This window comes from Neodiprion virginianus, chromosome 1 (genome assembly GCF_021901495.1).
Source record: "Neodiprion virginianus isolate iyNeoVirg1 chromosome 1, iyNeoVirg1.1, whole genome shotgun sequence".
Classification (NCBI taxonomy): Eukaryota; Metazoa; Arthropoda; class Insecta; order Hymenoptera; family Diprionidae; genus Neodiprion; species Neodiprion virginianus.
The window spans coordinates 6,931,743-6,955,704 of record NC_060877.1 but is presented as its reverse complement, the minus strand read 5'-3'; the positions used below and the strand labels follow the sequence as shown (position 1 = coordinate 6,955,704).

The 23,962-nt window shown below is 38.8% G+C and overlaps 3 protein-coding genes across 17 annotated transcripts in view; 1 reads left to right on the top strand and 2 right to left on the bottom strand.

The window, feature by feature from the left end:
* The window catches only part of LOC124302773 (disks large 1 tumor suppressor protein), a 325,653-nt gene that overhangs the window by 251,077 nt on the left and 50,614 nt on the right, over window positions 1-23,962 (top strand). For all 14 annotated transcript variants that reach the window (XM_046759385.1, XM_046759330.1, XM_046759347.1 and 11 more), the window contains 4 exons: window positions 112-387; window positions 1,935-2,156; window positions 7,033-7,186; window positions 8,907-9,039. In XM_046759385.1, the coding sequence (XP_046615341.1) occupies window positions 112-387; window positions 1,935-2,156; window positions 7,033-7,186; window positions 8,907-9,039 (785 nt within the window). The remainder of the gene's footprint in view (window positions 1-111; window positions 388-1,934; window positions 2,157-7,032; window positions 7,187-8,906; window positions 9,040-23,962) is intronic.
* Window positions 12,802-14,045, bottom strand: LOC124302955 (uncharacterized). Its single transcript, XM_046759566.1, has 3 exons — window positions 13,978-14,045; window positions 13,494-13,741; window positions 12,802-13,404 (listed from the first exon to the last, which is right to left on the bottom strand). Exons 2-3 carry the CDS (start codon window positions 13,704-13,706, stop codon window positions 13,063-13,065), a joined length of 555 nt encoding a protein of 184 aa, XP_046615522.1. The 5' UTR covers window positions 13,707-13,741; window positions 13,978-14,045; the 3' UTR covers window positions 12,802-13,062.
* On the bottom strand, window positions 19,507-21,858 carry LOC124302938 (uncharacterized). 2 transcript variants are annotated; one of them, XM_046759558.1, is made up of 4 exons: window positions 21,761-21,858; window positions 20,777-20,988; window positions 20,227-20,661; window positions 19,507-19,696 (listed from the first exon to the last, which is right to left on the bottom strand). In XM_046759558.1, the coding sequence occupies exons 2-3, from the start codon at window positions 20,972-20,974 to the stop codon at window positions 20,248-20,250; spliced, it is 612 nt and encodes a 203-aa protein (XP_046615514.1). In that variant the 5' UTR covers window positions 20,975-20,988; window positions 21,761-21,858; the 3' UTR covers window positions 19,507-19,696; window positions 20,227-20,247. The 2 variants fall into 2 exon arrangements, with proteins under 2 accessions (XP_046615514.1, XP_046615506.1); XM_046759550.1 differs by lacking the exon at window positions 19,507-19,696 and having other exon boundaries at window positions 20,199-20,661.

Here is a 23,962-nt window from a genome sequence, read left to right as displayed (position 1 = left end):
CCAAATAATCCCTAGACAATTTGCATCGATATCATTATTGTGATATTTAGTCAGTATTGTAGAACTTCTTACCAAAGTTAAACCTTCGTCACCGGTCGTTTGGTTTTCCAGGTTAACGGAGACGATGACTGGGAGTACGAGGAAATCATCCTCGAACGAGGCGGCGCTGGTCTCGGATTCAGCATCGCTGGGGGCACCGACAACCCTCACATCGGCAACGACACGGCCATATACATAACGAAACTGATACCAGGCGGTGCGGCATCTGCCGATGGACGTCTTCGCGTAAACGACACCATACTTCAGGTGAACGATGCCTCCGTAGTCGACGTACCTCACGCCACTGCCGTCGACGCGCTCAAACGGGCCGGAAACACCGTTAAATTGGTAAGACTTTCACGGGAGTAACGATTTATTGTTGCACGGATCGACCATGTCGAAGTTGGCAGCGTCGTCGCAACGATTCGTGACGAGGGATCGAATCGCCGTTGTTTCACGATTTTGGAATTCTCTGAAGTTCGGTTGAATCCCAATAAAACGATCTTAAAAGTCATTTTAACGATTCAGGAAATGGTGATTTTTTTTTCCCCAATTTTTCGTTACGATTACGTTACCAACTGCAACTTCGTTCGGGATTATTTTTAATTAGGTACAGATTGAATATGTGTATCAAAGATGCACAACGGTCGGTTGGTCGATCGGCTGTAGATAAATCTGATTTAAGGATGGTTTGAGAGTAAGTCTGATGTTGATCGAGTTGAATTTTGCTGAAACGATTTTTTCATCGCAGAAATGATTTAATACTGGAATCTCTTCAGTCATCGATAATTGTGCTATTGTAGCTGAAATTTGTCGTTTAGAAAAAATCCGCTTTTTTAAGGGAATATTGCTTCAAATAAATTCAACTCCATAAACTTCAGTTGGACTTTCAATTTGTAACAATATTCAAGGAGACTATACGTCGCAAAAAGAATTTTTCATGACAGGGTTATTTTATTTGGCAAACTGTTATAAGAATATTTTCGTTTCAATTTTTTTTTCACCACCTCGCCTTGTCCAAGATTGCAATGCCGTCTTTAATTTGAAGTAAAAGGGGTTTTGCGCGATTGAACTTGATACTTTGCACGATGAATAAATAAAAGGAAACAAAACGGTTGAAAAGTATCCAAAAATTTTCTAATTCATATCATTTATGGTGAACGCAAAGGAAACAGGCTACTACAGAGACTTTCGGAGAGACCCAGAATTTTTTTTTTTTTTTCAAAGTTTTAAACAAATCGTTATTTCGAGAGAGGATAAAAATAGTTTTACGCAATTAAGGTATAATAAATATTTGTCGACAACCTAGATTTTCAAGTTGTAAATTAACTGTAACGTAAAATTTCGGCTCGAATGTTTTTGGAAACTTTGACGACGTTTCGGTCAGCTAAGAAAATAAACCTGAAAACGTGAAAATCATATTAAAAACTCGAAAGTTTAATAATTTTGAAGATTCTAATTATAAAACCTTTTCTCAAATTTCCGATGCATTAACTCTACTTTCACGAATTTTTTCAAATATATTTCAATCCTCCCCACCATCGTTGTAGAAATTAATAACGTTGCTGGAGATTGTCTGGATGATTTTTCTCTTTCATAATTTTTCATTTCAACATTAAAGCCGGTTCATCCTTGAAATAAATTTATAAAATTGAGCCAAGAAGCGGAGATCTTGCAATTAGTCGTTACAGCTTTTCCTTGCTTGTTACAAACTTTGTAAAATTAAATTTTCGTCACGGGGTAAAATCTTGCACCTACCGCAGTTAGAAAGACAAACGAGGAAGAAAATTGTCCGTGGACAAAGTTTTTGATCGGGGTGAGAAAATGAGCATATCTAATCAGGCGACATCTGATGTCCATTATCGTGATTCGATTGTTCGCATGTTACAAAACAGTACGTGAGACGACGAAGGCAGGCCTCGAACACGCGGCTACTGGAGATCGAATTAATCAAGGGAAACAAAGGATTGGGATTCAGTATCGCTGGTGGGATCGGCAATCAGCACATACCGGGCGACAATGGCATTTACGTCACGAAAATAATGGACGGCGGTGCCGCCCAAGTCGACGGACGTCTAATCGTCGGCGATAAGCTCGTCGCTGTCAGAAACACCTTGGTGAGTAGTAATTTTCGACTTGAGAGATGTTAGCCTTTGCATGCGGCGTAATAATAGAGTTGGGATTCGACTCGAGGATGAAGTGTTAGCAGTAACGTTGCTGTAACGATGCGTGTTTAGGGAAAATCGCTAATTCGCACTTTTGTGACTTTTGCGATATTTAGCGAAACATTGCAAACAATATTTACGCTGATACTGAAACGCCAACTCCTTGAAAGTCATTCTAAAATTGCCCGGTAATGATTTTTTCTTTTTTTTTGTCATTATATATTCATACGTTGTTGTTACTAACTTCGTTTTTGTTCATTACATCGATATACCTAATGTGTGCGTTGCGAATTATCATATTTGCGAAACTTTGGTAATTTGTAAATATTGGACACAGCATGCAACGCGGAGAAAATTGCGAGAAACGACGTTAGAAGTAAAAAAAAATATATATATATATATATTCTTCTTCGCTACTTGGCAATAATCCCAAATTAAACCACACGTGTAACCTGAAATTTAAAATTTCTATGCAACGGATGAAAATTGGCACAGTGAACACACTGTATTCTAATTTTTTTCCTTCTCTTTTTTTCATCTCGGTTTTTATCATGCGTCTTCAAGCAGCGAGATCATAATTTCGGTCAGCTTATTACTTGAAAATTAGTTACCGACTATTGGTGAAATGAAGAAATTAAACCGTTCAACTTTTTTGAAAGTAATTTAATTAATCATTCAACTCAAAGATAAAACATGTATATATAAATGTAGTTTATACTGATCGTGACGCCGCGTTCATTCCGTGTATCAATACATACGTTGCTATGTTACGTATCATCATCAAAGTCGACTTTTACAGCAGACTCTAAGTCAAATATTTCGCAGTGAAACTTTTGTATGTGCGAATGTATGTATCTGTATACAGTATATACAGACCTATATATATGTACCTATACACAAAGGATTTCAGTTAAGCTTCCAAACAATCGAGGTGAATGGTTCGTTCATTCAACTTTTAACGAATCAATTAATTGTAATCGCATCATCGAAAAAACAGAGTTTGAAAAAAAAAAAGGTTTATCTGAGGTAATACGTGTGCAAATAATTATAGTCCTGATTACAGCTACGCGTATAAGTGATTTATTCAATTATTAATGCGAAAAACCATTGGTTTGAATTATTCAATACAAATATCCCCTCGAAAGTTTCCTTTAGTAAGTAACATAAATATTATCAGCAGTATTTTCTATAAATTATTCGGCTTTCTCCACTTTCGTGATACGTAATGGTATTAACTTAAAAATTTAGCTTACGTACGTTTTCAAATCGTCACTAATTGGGAAGTACGCGTGCATTGAATTTTTGAACTGCTGTAGCTTTTAACGTGTGTTGAAATTATTATATCAGAAATAATTCAGCGAGCATTTTCTGGCTGTAATAATAATAAAAAAAAAAGAAGGAAGAGCAACGACGGGATAAAACTCGGGGAAAAAATGGGACCGAAAAAAAAAAGAGTAAAAGAGTCTAGCTAATTCGCGAAAACAGCTGGTGAGCCTGTGCAAATGATGCGCGATTAAGGGATGCGAAGTTTTTTTTTTTTCTTTCTCTCCCTTTCCTTTCTTCTTCTTTCGTTCGCCTTCTCTTGTAACCATCTCCGTCGTCGTTGAGATGTAATGTTTTTTGGCAAACTTCTCGGACGACGACTTTGACCTCCCGGGGAACGCGGAGGTAGATGCGCGATGCCATCCTGCGGGAGTGAAAGGGGATGGAAGAAAAAGGGGTTAGTTGGTCTCTTAATGACAGTCTGGGCGAATGGTATTACTACGTATATGTACGTAGTGCATAGTTAGGGATGGGCGAGGTGCAGTCGTGTAACCAACGCGTTTTTTTTCACGACCATCTCCCCTCGGAATTTGGCAACACGATGATCCCGACACGCTGCTTATACGCGTGGCTAATTTTCGGACTACTCTGCTTTTTATCACTCTCATTTTTCCACTCTCTGATTTTTTTTTTTTGTTGTTCATCTACCTTTCTTTCTTTCTCTCTTTCCTTGTTTTTTTATTTTTATTTTTGTCTCTTGTGATTACTGTTATTAAAAAATTCTCTCACAACGCCGAGAGAAATGAAATTCCCTTGGTTTGTATTGCACCCAGAGCCGAGAATGTTTTTTTTTTTTTTTTTACCCTCCCTTCCTTTTTCACGAAACGGCCAGGCCGTGTTTTTGGACCTATAATATGATATAACTTCTTTCGCACGGCCATTTCGCATATTAAATTATATTATATGGTTGCGGGGTATGTATCGATGTATAATATTTGCATACAGTGCATGTCATGTATGCATGTATGTATGTACGCCCACGTTGTATATTATGCGATATACGAGCCTCTTATAGTGTACGTTCTAGGTGGGTGTAATCGTCCGAAAAATAATATGGATATTTTTCTCCCTCGATGCGTAGTAAATATAGATAGGTATGGATTATAAAATAGATATACGATAACGACATTTTTTTTTAAGCTCTTACACGTAGGTAGAGATTTCGTTTTTTATTGGAAAAAAGACTTGCATAAAATTGATCAACATTTTGCAGGTAATATTTCCAACAATGATAAAATTTTATCTTTGAAAGTTTAACTTGCCGATCTTGTCGAGGTCAAATCGGCGCCGATCGGTTAGAGTTTTTGACAAGAGAGAAAAAAAGAGCGAGAGAAAGAATAAGGTGAAAGGAAATTGATTTAATAGGGAGGGGGTGGGGTGGATATACAGTAATAATAAAAAAGTTTCTTGCCCGAGAAAAATGAAGCCCATACCGTATCGATACCCATTTTTCATCGTCTCGTCGCGTTGCTATGCGAGATGCCTTATGCCTGCCAGTTCTGTGCACGTTTCAATCGCACAAAAATGTAAGAGGGTGATGCGCGGAAAGAGGGTCAAGGAGATTGTGCAGGGAAGAAAAATACACCTGGGTTACAGATAGAGATAGATCGATAGTTTTCGGTATTCCCATTCTATCCATTCCATTATGTTAGGAAAAGAGAAGAGAGAAATAAGAAGCAGTTGTATAGAGAAATATCAGGAGGTAATAAGTAGAGAAAACAAGATATTCGCCTCAAGTTGAAACGATTAAAACAGGAAAAGGCTGCTGAATCTAGAGTCTAGAGTCTAGAGCCGGAAATTTTCGTAACAGAGTGGGAAAAAGAGAAGAATAGATTACTGATTGTTCGTAATTTTATGCAGCAGTCAAGTGTTGGAATCCGACTATTTATTGTTTTTATTTATCTTTCTTTTGAATTCTTCTACCTTCTGATGTAATTTCGAAGAAGTGTAAGTTTTAAAATTCGGATTGCAAAAAGTCAATTACTAAATGCAAGTTGTTGTTTTAACGTTTAGTTTATCTTGATAATTTTTATAAAATGATTAGATCATCGTGTAAAAATATACTTAAAACTGTAGAAATATTGGAATGATAATTTTTTTTTTTTCATTAGAATACCAATTCTCAGTGACTAGAGTACCTAGAGAAAAAATCGGTTCTATATAATAATTTGGCGACATCGGATACTTTGTTTAATAATTTTTAAATGTAAAATTTGCTCAAATCTGATTTTTTACGGTATTATTATATACGCTGTATGTACGCGAGTATCGTAGACGAGTATCTTTACATCGTATACATATACGGATATCCGAAAAATCACCATATATACGGCAATTTTTTATCCCGAATACCTTTTTGTGACGTTAATTTTATTGCCAGCAGCTCGAAAGAGACGATCGCGGTTAACGGTTATTGGTTATTCAATATTTGACGGAATACCGTTCTTTTTCACACGCTTTAAACTTTAAACCCGTATATCTCGTGTTTTAAAACTCTTGTTTCAATTGTTTGAATCCGTTCAATCGTCCGTATAAAAATTGCCGTTTTAACAGCTTCAAAGCGGCCGTCGACGCTCATGTTAAATCGGTTTTTCATTCCAAATTTTATCTACTCTTGGGTTTTGCTTTTTATACGCGCTACTGTGTTTTCATATTTCCATCCGCGAGATAAAGATTAAGGCAGAGAATATTACATTTATCACTTATGTATTTATAACAGAATTTCGAGATTACAAATACAATTTGTTAATTATAAATTCAACGAGAATTCCAACAAATGTAAAGCATATCCGTTGTAATGAATTCTTACCGTCAAATAGTTAGCTTGTACGAAAGGGTTCGATTCTAATTTTGGGATAAGAGAGAGAAAAGAAAATATTAATTTCCGCCTTTTTTTTCTACCACGAATTTGTCGTGCGCTTGCATGTAGAAACTAGCTCATGTGCAGACATAGGAATCTAAAATTATACGAATCGTACATTTCGACGTTGATATTCCTACTTTTGCCCATTTCTCATAACAAACAGTAATCCGGCATTAATCCAAGCTTTGATCCTAATCCTGCAGTGAACCCAACCCGAAACAAAAGCGTTTGTTGTTCTTCCCAGCTCGAGATCCGTGCCCGCAGAAAATAAAGGGATAGTTCGTTTCGAATTTAGGCTTGTGTTTTGCTCGGGTTGTTTCATGTTTCGGCACCGCTGAACAAGGATCAAAAGGCTCGCAGTAGCTCGTTGCCTACCTAATTAAAGCCTTCGGCAAGGTAGAGAGTTTGTGATACTTGTTTGCAAGGGGAAATTCATACTGTAGGCGAATAACCGTAATTAACCGTAGACGATATTAATTGGTGAAAAACATTGAAAATGAACGCTTGTTCGTTAAACTCGGTGAAAATTTTCAACCCCTGTTGGTAGGGGGGGAAAAAAAAAATAGAAAAAATGTGATAAATTGTCTACAATGTGATGTGTCAAATGGCGAAGTGTGAAATTTTTGTAATTTTCATTTTCAGCAAGGTGATAAAAATCTGGAAAATGTGACGCACGAGGAGGCCGTCGCTACCCTTAAAGCTACTCAGGATCGCGTAGTTCTTCTAGTTGCAAAACCGGAGGGCGTTTTACCCCCGCCACCTTCTGCCTCCGATTTGTCGCTGTCGCCTCAACCACGTAAGTTGTCGAATTAGAGAATCGAGTTTTAGATATTGAGTAATTTATCTCATCCCGATTGAAAAATCCATGCGGAAGAAAAAGCGAATTTTATCTTTCAATACGCGAAGATTTTTTCAGCTCGCTGTATCGTTCGTGATCTTGACGATAAACCATGCAAATCGCATATAATATTTGAAATGTATTAAAGAAATTTTGAGATACTGATCAGAGTAAAATGTAAATTGAATTACTTTTTCAAATCTGATTTGAAATCAAAGAGACGATTATTACGTGAAAATAATTAAACGGGTATATATTGATAAAACCGTGGTTGCTTTAAATGTAATATACATATATGCGTGTGTGTATTACTTGTATCGAAACTAATTTTATCAAGCCTTGTAGATCAGTTTGGCAAAGTGTTCCGAAAGTTTCTCGTATCACCACGAATTTGATCTGATTTTTTATCGGGAGTAGTTACTAAATTATTAATTACATTCAGCGAGTATATATCAACTCGACAGTTTTGCTCTACTTTCAATTTTTTTTGTCAATTTTTACAATCGAACTTTGCCAGATATTATTTTTCTTTGAAATTGCGTTACGAATAGTTCCACCACTTCGAACATCTTTTCGTCCAATCCCATATTTGAAGCCAGTGTTTCAACTTCGATTATTAGAATATCGACAATCGAAGGATACGTGAGAAAAATTTGAGAATATAAACCGATGAAAATTTCGATGGGTTTGAATATCTTTGGAGAGATTCGCTTCTTTTTCATCTCAGTTTCTCTGTTTCGCAGAATTTCCCGAAAAGTTGGCACGTGCCTTTGACATCTGATGAATTTCTCGTGTCACGTTGTCGCAGATATATTCGCGTCTCTAGATGTATTATAAATACAGTCGAGTTGTAACATGAATTATAAATGGTGCGTGCTTAACTCGTCATACATACTCTATAGATATATAATGATTCTGCAAGGATTTTCTGCCGAGTCGGTAGGGAAGTTTCGTTTTGCTGTTTGCATAGGCGGCGCAGCGTGTATTTATACGTGCGTGGCATGTGTGCGAACGTGCATTTATACACCTAGAATTAGCACGCTGTTACGGAATTAGGATTCTCACGTGCAGAACACGTGCCACCCTCCAGCGACGCTTACAAAGGATCGTGTCTCTCAGATTTCTCATTTTATTTTCGTCGCCGTTAGTTTTATTCTCGCATCTTTTCGCGTACATATTCGAATTTTACGGTATAATTTCGCTCGAATTACATTGAATTCTTTAAAACTAGTTTTATTACCTACGCAAGGACATTGGACACAGATTCCTGTACCGACACAGTTACCGACACTTGGCCTAGACACAAACCTTTTTATAGAACGTACGAGAAAGAAATTATTGGATGATCGATAACGTCGGACAACTGAATGATTCGGTGATCGATAATGTCAATCGTTCAAACGTTCTAGAAAAGGGTTTGCGTCCTTGCTAAGTGTCGGTAACTGTGTCGACGCTGGAACTTATATCCGAAACGCTCCTTGTACACCTATTCGCTCATCCGCATATCAAATTATACGTAATTGGCCATATTCTGTTGATTTCATTCAGACTGATTTAATTAAAAAAGAAACCAACAAATCTTACAAAAATGGTACCGATTTTTATAATTCATTGATGATTGTACGATATAAATGACAAATGATTGATGTTTTTCTTTCCATTTTTGTCTCACAAACAGGGAAACAAAACGGCTCGGTTTCAGCCTTGGAGAATAATTCGTTAGCTTATTCCCAAGAATCACGTCACGCCTCTTCGCTTGCACTTCATACAGCCTCGACGCCTCGCGCCGTTTCACAGGAAGACATCTCAAGGTAAGATTGATATATTGTTATTTTATAAAAGCAACCCTTCTACAGCCGACCCTGCCTCTCATTCTCTCTCCTGCGTTTAGTTTTTATCTCTCCTTTACTAGCATTAAACTTCATACATCCATTCGTGTGAGGTTTGAAATTTCTAAGAGCTACAGTCACACCAAAATTGAACCCATATATATATATATGAGCACTTTACGAAGGAAACATTTAAGTATCCCCAAAAAATTTAAATCACACGTCTGAAGGTATCACTTCCAGTAACCCAACTGGTTTGTAAGGTGATAAAAAGTTCAAAAAAAAATTTTTTTTTCAAATATTGTTTTTACGACTCGTATAGGGATCGAAAATACGAATAATAAACAGCAACTTCCACTCGTTATAAATAACGCGAAAAGCAAGAAGAAGAAAAAAATTGTATACAGGTACGCTTGGGAGCAAACACCTCCGTCAGGATCTGTAGTTTTAAATAATTTATGAATCTCAATCATCCCACGTACGGTATATGCAAAATATATATATTGCAGCTTACTCGCGAGCAAGATTCGAGAGCCGCATTATTCTACGTATAACACATATAATGCATATTGCGTAATCAGATCGATCGTATATGTATTGTATAGACTTTCTGGCAATGCTCCCAATATTCTAATTTAAATTAATGTGCAATTATCTTGTACACAGTCAGCCGGCAAACTTCCCGCTTTTGCAGCGTTTCGTATATTATACACCACATACCAAACATATACATGTATACTATTAATTACATCTCGTGTCTCAATCGCAGCTCAGACTGCAAACTCTCGAAAAAAATTTTCAAACACGTCGCACAAAATGCCGGGCTGTCGAGTTTAACAAAGCTTGAAAGAATAGCGAACGCAACAAAAAGTTGCGTTGAATGTCTACGATTCACATGCGGACGATAGATCATCCCTCGTTTAGATACGTACAATTAATTCGTCATTACCCGATGAAAGACTATTAGTTTTTCTATAATTCCCTTGAAAAACTCTCGCTTGATTTTATACCCAGTGCACAAAACGTTCCTACGTTCCATGTCGTCATCCAGATCCCGCAGGTTCGCGCGGAATTAATTATACAGTCGGAGCAGTTTGCCCGCTCCGTTCGACGATCAGAGCTTCGCGAAAGGGACGAAGGACCGATGAGGTCGGGGGCAAGGGTGGGGGAGAGGGAGGATGGATACGCGTGCAGTGAGCTAATTGCCATTAATTGCTATTAAGGGTTTATCAAATTGCGGGTTCTGCACTCCGTTACACGTAACATACAGCAGCGGTGTTGCATCCGCGTCGAATAGGCTTGTCACATGAAATTCAAACGTACGATACTGCGGTAGAGGTTTATTACCGCTGTGCGTCGATCGATCGTCGCCCAATTTTTTTTTTTTTTTTTTTTTTATTATTATTATTATTATTATTTTCCTGTATCATTTTTTCCTGTTAATTTGTAAAATGTAATTAGACTCACTCTGCAAACTAGTTGCCGAGATATTCTTAATACACGGGGGTAACGTGTGTTTTCTCCTTCTTGGGATCGTTAATTTGCTCACTTAGATTCGATTCGAAGAGCTTTTACTTTCTCGGTTATGGAGATTTTTTCCTGGATTTTCGCTCTTTTCCAGTTCTCGTTTTCCTTCGCGTCGTTCGCTCAGTGAAATCGGTATTTTCGTTTCACGGAAAACTGTCGTTGATTTTAAATTGATCACACGACGAGGAGACCGAGAGACAGCACTTGAACCGAGTTTACACTCCATGGAGCTAATCACGATCCCTTGCGTCGTTCGTTACACTCTGCATCGCTTATACCTGTATACATATACATACATACGTATACAGCTACGTTGAACAAACGGAAATGTGTGCTTTCGATGTTTACGTTTACTCTTACTTTACCTTTCGTGTTTTCTCATTATCCTCTACGCCGTGTTGTTTGCATCATTTTTTATTGATTTTATTTTGTTATTTAGGATACCTTTATGTACATAACACGCGCTTATATATTATAGGTAGGTATATATGGTCGCTATTCACACTAAATATCATTAGTTATACGGTTGTATATATATTTTTCTTTTAATCTTTGATGCAACGAAATTATTGAATATAAATTAAATTGATCTAAGAAGATTTTTTCTTTTCTTATTTTTAAATATGTGTTTCCTCGACTACCGTGTAAACGATAACGAGGAAGACGATGAGGGTGATATTTTTCAAGGAAATGGTGGATGATTTACGAGGATCAGAAATGATACTCTTTCATTCGCATGTAATACTCTTGGTACATATACGTTTCTGTATATGTATATATTTATGTATACATATGTATGTTTGCGGGAAGAGTAATTACGCTTTACGCGTTTAGAAATTGTGGTGGATGTTAGCGCCAATGTTGGCTGCTACTTATCCGGGGTAATAATAAATCTTTTCCCCGGCCTCTGGTGCGCAAATTCTCGCGAAAACCTCTTCGAGTAACTACTGAAAATTAAATTTCAGTATGCAAAAGTTTGTTACCCAAGAAACCTGGCTAATTGCAGTATTTTATACATTAATAAAAAGTCTGTGTATGCACAATGTGTTTAGACTGACACGTATATATGCGTATGTATTACACGTGTATCAAGTTGTGTATATATCAAGGAAAGCAAAGGATAAATGTACATCGATTATCTGTACTTTGATAGTTCGGAAAATTTTACCACCATTTTTGAATTTCGACAGTTGAGAAAATTTAAGAGAAAAATCTAGGTGCTAGGAATTTTCGATTTCAATTTCTATACGACCTCCCGCTGTTCTTTTTTCTTCGAACCGTTCTCCGATCGGTAAAAATTTCTTTCACATTTTTACTCTCTGTGATGAAAATTTCTAGCCCTCGTAACAATGGCGAGGAAATTTACCGTGTAATTTCTTCCCTCGGCTGTCTCTCTTTCTCTCTTTATCTCTTCATCTCTCAGTTCTCCGGTAGATTGTCGCAATTTTGTCACTGATTGGACTGCAGAGCCATACCGCTCCGAGCTTTTTGTTCCCGTGGCTATTCAACCCTCCGCGACAGCTTCCGAGTTTTCGTCTGAAAAGGTCGAAACTATACCTATACACACGTATGTCACGGGTATACCAATTTTCTTTTTTTTTTTTCTCTCACCAAGAACTCGTTTACCCGCCTGCATCTTTCTACCCTCAAATCATTATCCCCCTCCAGTTTCCCCTCCCTCCACCCTTTTTTTTTTCACCGTCTACTCAGGTTTTTCAAATTTGCTGCACGAATCTGTGCAATTTTAAAGCCTGCCAAAATTTCATACTCAAAATATTCTTAAACACGGACTCGATCTTATCTACGGAAAAATTGTACGTCAGTTTTTCGTTTGAGGTCGCGGATGAGATCGAGGGAGACGGTTCTGCGTTCCGTGTACGAAATTTGCAGTCGATGAGACGGAAAATTCATCGGACGCTAATCCCCAGCAGCCCTTCGTATTCGTACGTTTCATTGTGCTTCCTCGCGGACAAATTTAATTTCTGTTCGGCGGTCTGCGGTTGGCCGCGCGCATGTGTTGTTTGTGCGTGCGCGTGTGTGTGTAGCTGTAACGTAACAGTGAAACCCTGAGAACCTCTTGGGAATCGCGTGATCGATGACGAAACGATACATATATGCGGCTATTTTCTTGCCATTTAGCAGAAAAATTAATTTTACCACCGTCTCGCGTAGTTGTAATGAGAAATTAAATCTCTTTCCGAGGAATGATTTCGACCATTGCATTGTCCAGGGATTATTTATTCGTTTATTAATTGTACAAGGAAAAAATATGAACAATATATGTATTGTACGTATTTGCCGATTCAATTGCGATTTGCTTTATAGTTGGCATTATTTTTTAATTTCTTTATGGCAACAAATTTTACTACAACATTTCACACTTTGAAAATGATTTATATTACTATCATCATCGTACCATTCGCCGTACCCGCAGTGCGCAGATAATTTGTCTGCAAACGTGTATCTAGGTATTCGACTCTATAAATTTAAATTCGCAACTACCCCGAGTAAACCGTCCAAGACATTCACTACGACCGTAAGAAGCGAGCCGGTCGAAGAGCCGGTCGAAGAGTCGGTCGAAGAGTCGGTCGAATTACAGCCGCACATGGATTGAACTTGGCTAGTCGCGTTTGAGACTGCGCTGTTTGTCTGCGAATTGAACTCGTTGGTCGAAAGCAGACCGTCGAGCAGTTCTATCACCGCATTGACGATCTGAACGACGGCGGTCAGGACCGTGTTCAAGAGTTCGACCACGTCGATTAGGACCGACGACAGTAACGGCGTCAACTCCGCAACCAGGTTATTCAAAAGCGGTCCGACCTGAAAAACGGTACGTTGGAAAAGTACGAAATTATCCCCTTATCGCCCTTTAATTACGGTAGTAATTCGCGAACTGTGTTGTTTCATACCAGTGCATTTAGGTTCAAGTTTACATCGAGCGCCAGCAACGAATTCAGGCCCTTAACACCGAGAAGACCACTTTCACAATTTTTCATTGTACCGCTGACAGCATTTTCCATCGACGAGGTAGTGTTCGAGGTACATGGAACCGTCGTAACCTCGGCACTGACATCCCGTGCCATGGCCACGATGGCCATCAGTGCTGCTATTTTTATCATCATTTTTTCCCTTTTTCTTTCTTCTTTCACCCAGGAAGCTGTCGATAGGGACGAAATTTTTTAGATTAATTTTCAAGAATCAAAATCGCAGGGTTACCGCGGAACGTGTCTAAGTGGCACTCTTTAAAATCATGTGCGGGACAATATGCGAGTCTCTTTACGTGAGAGGGATGTTCTTTACTTGACGGAGATTGCCGAGATTTTGATCCTCGTTTTATCCAACAGATATATCGTGACTATGATTAAGATGATTGTGACGATGATTGTATCTTACCTTAAATACTTTACACTATTCGCCGCTGGTTGCAAATTGAACCTCGTCCTGCTCACGATTGAAGAATGTTATTCACTCCAGGGTTATATATAGGCGGCAACGATTTTCCGATGTTTCCAACTACGAAGACGTTTGCTTGTACGATTGCGTAAGTTTGTGTTTTTGAAAAATTCATAATATTTTTTCAATACTCCCCTCGGTCGAATAACTGAATGCCCAGCTGAGGCTATTTATACTTGTCACTCAAAAATCGACCGTTGCAATTTTATATACGTTTTTTCTTTTTTTTTATTCGTCCTTCTATTACTTTCGCAACGTATCAATGCGGGAATCGTTACAGAGAACATTGAAATATCTCGAGAATTGTATGGGGTATATACGCCATTCTACCATAGGAAAATTCGATTCATATAATTGAAGAAAAATATCGTCGTTCAAAATATTTTTATTTTTGCACCCCGGTCCCTGCTCGGGATAATGTCGCTGGCTCAGCTCCCGCCTTTCCGAACCACGATAAAGCCTCTCCGCTGCTTCTATATCACTTTTATGCACGTATCGAGTCGGGCTTCATTTCGCTGAAAGGTGAAATGACATTTTTCTTTTACCGGAACAAGGAAGTGATCATTTATCGGACGAAGGTGCGTTCGGTTCGATTTTAATCACGTTCCTCCATATTTAAATAACTCGATACGTTACAGTTGAATGCTCGCCGTTAAGGTTTTTGAAATTTCTATCTGTGCACAGAGACGTTATCTTTCACTCTTCGGGGCAACGATTTCGATATCCGAATCAATTTCATGGTTCGGCTTAAGTGACGTGTCGTCGTAAAAATGTAAATCAAAATTAGTATGTTATGCGACAAGGGAATAATCGACATTATTACCGTGTTGCACGTATGAATTTATTCCTCTTCACAAGTGTCGGTACAAACTGGAATTCGTGTGTTGAAAATACACACGAAGTCGAGGGGAAAAATTCGTTGCATTTACATTGTGTATAATATTCAAATATTGATAGGAATTACTATCTTTAAACGGCTTTTCACATCATGAGCGATTCGCTATAATTTCTCGAACGTAAGTCTCGCAGTGATCGCTAGGCGTTCGAATTACGAGCACTCGAGACGTCTTAACACCCTCGGGAAGAGACGAGGTTCAAGGGATCTCCGCGTGTTGCGTCTCTCAGCAGGTGATGAATCGCTACGCGGCTTCCGGTTCATCCGATTCCGCTCTCTCTCTCTCTCTCTACCCCTCTCTCTTCTATGTCTGGTTTAGTTTCCTGCAGCTCTGAATTAATCAAGCGGACCTTCGACGTTGTCGAGGAGTCAGAAAACTCCACCCTCGGTGCCCCCTCGGATTCAACTCAAATTGGATTAACACCCGCGTTAATATTGCACGGCGTTTGAGTGCCGAGACCACCGGAAGTCTTATATTTACAATTAGTGGTTGATCGATTCATTGTGACTTATCTTTTCTCATTTCGTACTTCCTCTTTTAAGGAATCGAGTTTTTTTCATTGCTGTATCCTGACGCGAAATTGATTCTACGTATCAGGCCGTTTGATTAATATGCAATGATATTAATGGTTTGGCAAGACTAATTAGAACCACAGCGCGCTGTTTTCGAGTGACGAGTGTAGCGCCGGCTGGTCATTGAGTCAACTGATCAAGTCGTTGAAGACTATATATACCGTGGATTGGGCAACGGTATTTAATCTTGAGGCACGATGAGGTTCTTTTCGCAGCCGATGATCAGCGATGTGAAGCGTTTTACTGTGAGAAGCATTTATCATCATCATCATCATCATAGTCGGTGTGGCTATTTGATGAAACGAGAATGGAGAATTGAAAAATTTCCTTGCAATGAAATATATTTCTCTCACGTGACGAGAATGATTTTTATTACAAAAAACTTTGAAAGGTGCTCCGCTGATAAAGTAACCCCGCGATTTTCACCCTTGGGAAATAATGCCATCCCTGTTAACAGCTTCGTCACGAGAAACGATGTACAATACCCAACGATTCCATTATTTGTCAGTCCTATCTGATTATCCGTCAGTCAGTTTGGCACATCGCCGTGAATGTCGTTAGAAATTACGATGCAACGAGAATTTCATACTCGCTGATTGTGAGATGTTCATGAAACATCCACCGAGACCGACAATCGACACTTGCGGAATAATTTGGCGATCATGCGATTTGCGACGTGCGCTTTCTTCTTAAAGACTAGGAACAAATAGATCATTTCATTTAAAGAAAAGTTTACCGGAGTTTCCGACGAGTAAGGTTTTTTTCATTTTGAAATGTAACATTACCGCTTTTCGCGTTGGTTAAATAAGTTCGACGGTTCCGTATTTTGATTTTCCTACACTCTGACCTTTCTAAATTTCGACTTTTGTATACTTGAATTTTGTAAATTTCGAAAATTCTACAGAACAGATTGTCGCGTCTTTGTAAATTCGATATCCGGATTCTTCTATTTTCTCATATTTCTACGTCTTTACCCTCACAAAAAAGTCTCGTTCGGCTTCTCTAGCGCTTAACTCTGCGTCATTCGCATTCATTGCCTCAAACGACTTCGTCGCTGCACCTCGCCTCATTTCGAACAAACGTTCGTTCAACCTCCGATCCGGTTTTAATTCCATTAGGCACCGTGCGTCCGAGATTCGTCGCGAGCTAGAATTATTTGGAAAACTTGCAAGCGACGCGACGATCGTATTTTCGTCAACCACGCGAAGACGTCTTCGTAATTTTAATTTTTTCCTCGAGTCACGCGTGCGCGAAAACTATTTGCAAGAATAATAGTTTTGTGCAGGCGAACGAGACGACGGCGCAACGTAACGTCACCTTGAACGTCTGATACAGTTTTCTGGCTAACATCTGTGTTTTCGCCGTGTAATATAGTTTAATATTATCGTGTGCGCATGAATAGGTACGCGATTATTACAACACCCGCTATCAGTAAAAACAAAGTATTTGCTATGAATAACTATATGTATTATTATTACCGACATATATGTTGGTACTGCCGTGCTTATACCATCGCTGCACTCCGAGAGCTGCTTCTTGTTAAAATATTATTCATGTACACCGGTTGTTTTATTTTCTTCGTTTGATATTCTTCCATCTTCAGATACATTTTTAATATTCAACATCTTATGCAACTCCATCCTTTTCGTCTACCACTATCGATGTCCTTGGGGAGGATTGGCGTCACAATGATCGCCGAGTTACCCCGGAGGATCTGATCACCGTCGTATCATACGACATGGATTGCCTCCTTTCTTCCGAATTACTTTGCCTTCGAACGCTCGGCTACGCCCACCTTGATTCACCCCGGAGTGTAACGCGCGCACGTCGAAGCCGTCGAAGCTTTGATTTCACTCCACCCCCGACATGCTTTGCCCAACAATTTCGCTTTCGTTGCTGATTATAAATAGCCGGCGTTCGTCAAACAACTTACTGCGATTACTAACAATTGCAGCTTATTAATATCCAGGTATTTCCGGAAATTAAACCACCGGAGCTTGCAACTTTGCAAGCTGCGCGGGTGCCGCATGGTTCTCGAAGTGTGGCCACGTTGACCTCGCCTCCGTCGATGGAAACTTGTAGATTGATATAAATTTCACTCGACATCTCACGCATTTATGACGTCAATTGAATCGTTTTTCATTTTTTGTTTGAGGAGGTATTATTTTCGATCTCCAATTTCGAGAATATCGTCGAATAGAATGTAACGGTATTACGATATTTCAATTTCAAATTCCGAAAAGCTAGCCAACACCGCAAAGCACGATTTTATTTCATTGACAATTGGTACATCGGGACGTTATTGAGGTCTATGATTACAAATCTGAAGTCTAAATTTTTGTATACAAATGGCAAGCTCATACGTGAAACACAAATCGAGTTTTAACCAAAATTAGTATTCTCGGGCTTTCGAAATCGCTGATTACAAATCCAAAGTCCAAATTGTTACAAACAAATTTTGAGACTTAACGCGGCAAAGTTCTGTGCCAAAAACCTTTCAGACTTGAATAAAAATTGGTTTTCCGAAATTTCGTGAGGCTAGCTTACGAATTGATACAAGTTGCCCGAAACGCGATCTTTACTGAAATAAAACATACTCTGATATCAACTGTATTATTCAATATTATCCTACTTCTACCAATTTGCTGCATTACTTTATTATACAATGATCATGGTCATGAATCAATCTTGACCATTAAATTCATACTATAAAACAAAAACATATCAAATCAGATATTGTACCCAGGGTTTACAAAAATCATTTCGAATCTATGTCAAAATCCTCATCGTCATCGTCATCGTTACCATCATCGGTATTCGATGTACAACCACGTTTCATTTCTGCTGTACCTGCATATGATAAGGTTCTTCATTTTTTTTTTTTTTTTATCCACGGAACCGAAGTTACCGTGAGCCGGTTCAAAACGTGATCCATGGTTTTCCGTCCGAAAGACTTCGGTGAAAAGTCCTCGCGACATCTCTCGACATCTTTTTTAAAGTACTTTTTGAGCACTCTCGGACAATTGGCCGATTACAATTTGTAACAAAACAGATGCTATTATTTTCTGAAGCGTGCGTTAACAGCATTTGTAACGCGGTCGGCATATTATACCAGGGTTATTACTCGATGAATTTTCTCAAGTTTTTGGCGTCTCCGGGATGCAGGTGGTAGGTGACGGGAACGACACATGAACACCGATCCCCAATTCTTCGTATTTGTTGAACAAGGTCGATTTGCGCTGTTTGTCACATATTCGTCATTTTGTGAAATAATTTCAATAATTTTTACTTCATGTCTTGTGTTATTTTTATCGGATGTTTTTTCTTCTTTTTTTTTCCGGACCGATTTTGTTCAATTAGTTTCGCTGGAAAGCTCAATCTGTTTTTTCAATTTATGCTTGACGATATTGTTCTATTCTTTTCAGGTGTATAATAATTTCTCACCGGGCAGATTTTTGCTGTCAGTTGTGCCGTTTTCATACCGACATAATTGACGTGCATGTTACATGCTTCAAACGTGAGCTTCTCATATGACACAGTTAGAAACGGCTGTCACGCGCGCACTTCCGTCCCGGCTTAGTTCGCGCAAAAAATACACCGGTACGATAAAAATAGCCCCACACTCCAAAAATAAGCTAAAAGCAGCTTATTTTCTCACGATTCGTTAGATAGTAACATCGACTATGAACCAACAACTGCTCTCAGTTGTTGAAACAGCGGGGCACGGTAAGCAGCTAAAAATTTATCAAGACATTCGGCCGGAAGCGACCGTCGAGTTTTCTTCGAGGTTCCTTCGTCATCCATCGCGAGGCTTATTCGCGTTACGGAGTGAAGGAAGCAGACCGCCAAATTCGCGAAGGATACCGGAACCACTGATCTCGGTATTCGCGTGTCAGGGAATCGCGATGATAACTATGAATCCTTATTGCTTGTTTCAATTCTTTTCACACTCTGCCTTTGTGAAAATGCAGCATAAATATTTCATCACGCGTGAAGTTATTAGGAATTCTGCAGCAAAGTGTCTGGGATACGAAAATTTACATGGGATACGAAAGTTACAGGGAAGAGGGTACCAACAAATATTAAACTTGCTTGCCGGTTGAGTGGTTGAAATATTTTATTACGCGAACAGCGAATTTTCGCTTCTCATTCGATGACTCTTATTTCTTTATATATATATCTTAATATATATAAATCTCGTGTCACGATGTTTGTCCTCAATGGACTCCTAAACCACTTAACCGATTATAATAAAATACGCACACCATGTGCAGTTCGATCCAACTTGAGAGATAGGATAGTTTAAATCTCAAATTATAGTCGCAATTATAATATATTGCTAATTATTTGTCTGTTATTATTTGACAGTCACAATTATCTGTTAACTCCGAATGATTCTAACAGATGTCGATACCTTTCGACTGGGTTGAGTAAGTAATCAATAGATGGCGCTGCTATGGTAAATCTACGAACGTGTCATATAAGCTACATTTTAACAGCATAACTAGCAACCCATCCCGGCTTCGCACGGGCATATAATAATATAATAAAAGAAAATACACAATGTTTACAGTGAGTTTCTAGAAAAATAACATTTATATTATTACTTAATATTATTATATGCCCGTGCGAAGCCGGGATGGGCTGCTAGTATATATATATATATATATATATATATATATATATATATATATATATATATATATATATATGTATGTATGTATGTATTACTTGGATAGTATCTACAAAGCCTTGACGACGGCGTTGAGGTTGACGTCGGCATCGACATTGACTAAACCTAAGAGGTTTACTTTTATAGTAATGCATAGTTGAACGATAATGTCGACTACCAAGTTGACGATAATCACTAGCAAACCCAAAAGATCAATATACACATCGTTTGACATTTGATTTTCCATGCTCGACATATTACTTATGGCGGATGAATTGCAAGAGTCGACAGCTGAAGAGTAATCATCGCACGATAAACCGGTACCTCCCTTGTTACCTCCGAGTGACACATCGATGTAAATATTTAGGAGATTTACGAGAATGGAGATGTACAGATTTAAAATACTAGAAGACGTGCTCGACGTTGAACTTGAACCAGAGATATTTACCACCAAGTTTAACACTTCACGCAGATACACTTGAATCTAAAAGACGAAGCATATGGTACATGATGAATTCCGCGCAGTAAAAAATTGTCTAATTCAATCGAGGATGACCAAATCCCCCTTTTAATAGTAATTTTATATCGTTATCTCTTACTTTTGCCAACGTGTTGTTCATATCGCTGTTTCCTAAACCCAGGTCTACGAGAACTGTGATGGCATTGTTCAACGTCCCGTCAATAGCTCCCTGCAATCCGGCCTGAGTGCCATTATCGCAGTATGATGGCACAATAGCAGCGTTAACATCCTGTGCTATCGCTAGGACGGCGGTCAGGACGACTATTTTCATAAACATTTTTGCGGAGGAACCTGTTGACAGAAGTAAAATATGTATTTCAACGTTTGCTTAAGCCGGATATTTGCAATTTTTTTTTAGGGTCAAAATTCAAGGTTCACCGTCACATGTGATGTGGAGCATTTAAAAATTCCGTCTGTGAGAAAATTCACGAGTCTCTTTACGCGAGGAAAATATTTTTTATTCCGTGGACATGTTTCGATTTTTGGTTCTCGTCATTACTACAAATGGCTATGCGAGCACAGGGTTTTCACGATTTTCGGAAACTGGGAAAATTCAGGGAATTAAAATACAATTTGAATTTTGCAATGAAAATAAGTTTGTCTTATTCTTAGAGCATGTGCGACGCCGTCATATTTTCGTTGTTTTCAATCAGCTTTATGAAAATCGATTTTTCTTCAACAGAAAAGAGAAAAGACACGATTTAATTAATTCACTTTTCTCTAATTTAGGTAAGCAAAAGCAAAAATCACACCGTCTGTTTTTTTTTTTTTTTTTTTCTACTGTGCATATGACACATATATGGAACTATAAACTCGTATCTTACGTTTCACTGTCAGCTATTCAAGTTTATCATATGAGAGTAAAAATGACGTATCGAGTTATACCGTCTAATTTTCGCGTAAGATAATTCCAACTTATTAGTAGAAATAAGATCTATCTGGAAAACAGAAATTCAAAGACTGGAAAACCTGGGGCAGTCGGAGAATTTTGTAACTGCGAAAACGGTGACAACCCTTTACGGTTGTTACGATGATGATGATGATGATAATAATTGTTTCTTACCGTAAAATATCTCGCACTGCCGATCACTGGTGGCGAACAATACCTTATCCTACTCGAGCTTTTATACTGTCACCCATTCCGCTGTATATATACATTCGGCATCGATTCTCCGATGTTTTTAATAATCAGACACCAACAACACCCTTGGTTTGTCTTACACTTGATATGTTTTTTCTCACCTCGGCAACTAGCTCTATGACCAAGTGATGTATTTCTCGCTCGGACATTGCACGCTGCATTTTTATTTGTGCGTGTCTGTCATTTTGAATCCAGTTATTCTAAACTTCATTACGAATTTTCAACTCTCGCAAAGATAAATAAATATTTCCGCATTCGGCTTGCAGAGGAAATATGTCGACGTCAATCATGACCGATTCTTGTCTCAGCTGTTGCAGGAACGCCACTCTTACAAGCCTCAAGTTTCAAGAGTTTATTTTAACGAAAACATACACATCTTACGGCGCGCCAACTTTTTGGAACAATCACTGCTGACGTTAAAGTCACAAACGTACCAATTCATATCAATTTTGGGGAAAACTCGCACACAATGAAAAGTTGTGCCAAGCAACAAACCCCGTTAATATCTTCGTTGAATCGAATGTTCGGCGAAGTTGGAGGAATATTTTGGGGGATTGGTCATGTATTCTGACACCCACGTGACATTTAGTCAAATTCTTTAACGCCTTCCGTCGTCTGTGTCATATTGTATATTCGGCAGTGCCTGTCAGTTACGGCTGAGGTGGTTTTCACCTATTCTCACTCACCCACCGTTGCGTTGTTGACTTACATTTCGAAAGTGTCATAAAAGAAAGTAACGACGATCCGCTCGGTCGTAATACGGAGACGCGGAGTGCCCGCTTACCTAGTAGATCGCCAATTGAACAAGCAAACATATCCGCGATAATAAATAAATGAAAAATACTTGACATTGATTCGTTCAATGATATCTAAATGTTGTCGAAAAGCTGGTGTAAAAGTTTATTTATAATTTTATATTATTTTTGGATCATTCTGACACATTATAGAAACAAAACCCTTAGTCATACACGATATTTTATCGCACACCTCCGATTAGTATTGCCGTAGACAGCCCCTCCCTAAGAGGGGAAATATTTTCAATTCAACCGAATGGGGGTAGAAAGGCGGCAAGACGATCAACCCGATAGATTCTTATTGGTCGGCTTTTCATTCCGTGTGAAGTTTGTCCGGCGTAGACAAAAAATACTTTGACATAGGTGTATACGTTCGTGAAAACAAATGAACGAAGAAACAAGTAATATTGGTTATTTCAACGGTATCTAACAGTAAATGTTGTCACGTAAACTTGTCCGGGAATTCATTTTTTTTTTTTTTAATATCATTTTTTGATCGCTAATTGGCAGTCAGAAAGAGAGAGAGAAAGGGAGAGGAAAAGAGAGAGAAGAGAGGTAGAAGCTTCGTTTCAAAAAAAAAACAAATAGGTACAACGCCGTTATCGAAACGTCTACTTTCACGAACTCAAGAAAGTTTTCATCGAGCACCGCCGTTTTCTTCGTTTCAAAGAGTGAACGCGTGTATAAAGAAAGAAGCGTTAAAGTAGGAGAAAAAGAAGATGAGGCGGTACCGAGGGTTTCGTCCGAAGGAGGAGCGTCCGAATAGGCCAAAGCTGAAAATATCCGTCGCATTCGATTACCGTTCATTAAACTGTTAGACCGAGTCGAGATCACGACCATGTGGACTCAGTTCTTTGTCAGAATTATTGGCTCGTCCAGGAATTAGCAATCCCGGAAATCGAGACGCGATTCGCTCAGTCGGCTCGGCGCTCGAACTTATCACGAACTTATCACCTGATCCTCAGGTATATCCTGTATCGACGCTTCACGCTATTGGACCAGGTGTTTTAAGAAATTAACCTACACACTACATGACGAGGTCTAGAGACCTCTTAACACCCGCGGGAAGAGACGAGGTTCAAGGGATCTCCGCGTGTTGCGTCTCTCAGCAGGTGATGAATCGCTACGCGGCTTCCGGTTCATCCGATTCCGCTCTCTCTCTCTCTCCCTCTCTTCCCTTCCGTCTTCTATCTCCGCTCTGGATCCCTGTAACTCTGAATTAATCAAGTGGGTCTTCGTCGTTGTCGAGAAGTCAGAAAACTCCACCCTCAGTGCCCCCTCGGATTTAACTCAAATTGGATTTACACCCCGTTGATATTGCACGGTGTTG